The 846-nt window shown below is 57.8% G+C and overlaps 1 protein-coding gene across 1 annotated transcript in view; it reads left to right on the top strand.

Annotated features, from left to right (window-relative positions):
- The window catches only part of LOC115949140 (ABI gene family member 3-like), a gene marked incomplete at its 3' end in the record, with an annotated part of 3,976 nt that extends 3,724 nt beyond the window's left edge, over positions 1 to 252 (top strand). Inside the window, exon 3 of the mRNA XM_031065491.1 lies at positions 167 to 252. Within this exon, the coding sequence (XP_030921351.1) occupies positions 167 to 252 (86 nt within the window). The remainder of the gene's footprint in view (positions 1 to 166) is intronic.
- Positions 253 to 846: the final 594 nt, after the last annotated feature.

Below are 846 nucleotides of genomic sequence, written 5' to 3'. Positions count from 1 at the left end.
TCCCCATGGCCGTGTGTCCCCGTGTCCCCATGTCCCCGTGTCCCCATGTCCCCATGTCCATGTGTCCCCATGTCCCCGTGTCCCCATGTCCCCATGTCCATGTGTCCCCGTGTCCCCATGTCCCCATGTCCCCATGTCCCCGTGTCCGCGTGTCCCCGTGCCGCAGGACACCAGCACGCAGCTGTCCCGCACGGGCACCCTGGCTCGGAAAAGCACCAAATCCTCCTCGGCCCAGGCTGCGGGGACGCTGGGGTGAGACGGGCCCTGCTGGGTCACCGAGGGGTGGTGGCGCGTGGGTTGGCTCTGCCGGGGTCCCATCTCCTCCCATCCCGTCCCATCCCATCCCATCTCGCTGATCCCATCAATCCCAATCCATCCCATTGATCCCATTGATCCCATGGATTCCATCCCATCCCATTGATCCCATCGATCCCATCCCATCCCATCCCATCCCATCTCATCAATCTCATGGATCCCAATGATCCCATGGATCCCCTCCCATCAATCCCATTGATCCCATTGATCCCATCCCACTGATCCCATGGATTCCATCCAATCCCATCGATCCCATTGATCCCATGAATTCCATCCCATCCCATTGATCCCATCCCACCAATCCCATCCAATCCCATGGATCCCATTGATCCCATTGATCCCATCCCATCAATCCCATGGATCCCATTGATCCCATTGATCCCATCCCATCAATCCCATGGATCCCATTGATCCCATTGATCCCATCCCATCAATCCCATGGATCCCATTGATCCCATCCCATGGATCCCATCAATCCCATGGATCCCATGGATCCCATCCCATGGATCCCATCAATCCCATGGATCCCAT

This window comes from Geospiza fortis, unplaced genomic scaffold, assembly GCF_000277835.1.
Source record: "Geospiza fortis unplaced genomic scaffold, GeoFor_1.0 scaffold612, whole genome shotgun sequence".
NCBI classification, from domain to species: domain Eukaryota; kingdom Metazoa; phylum Chordata; class Aves; order Passeriformes; family Thraupidae; genus Geospiza; species Geospiza fortis.
This window is presented reverse-complemented; position numbering and strand designations above follow the sequence as displayed.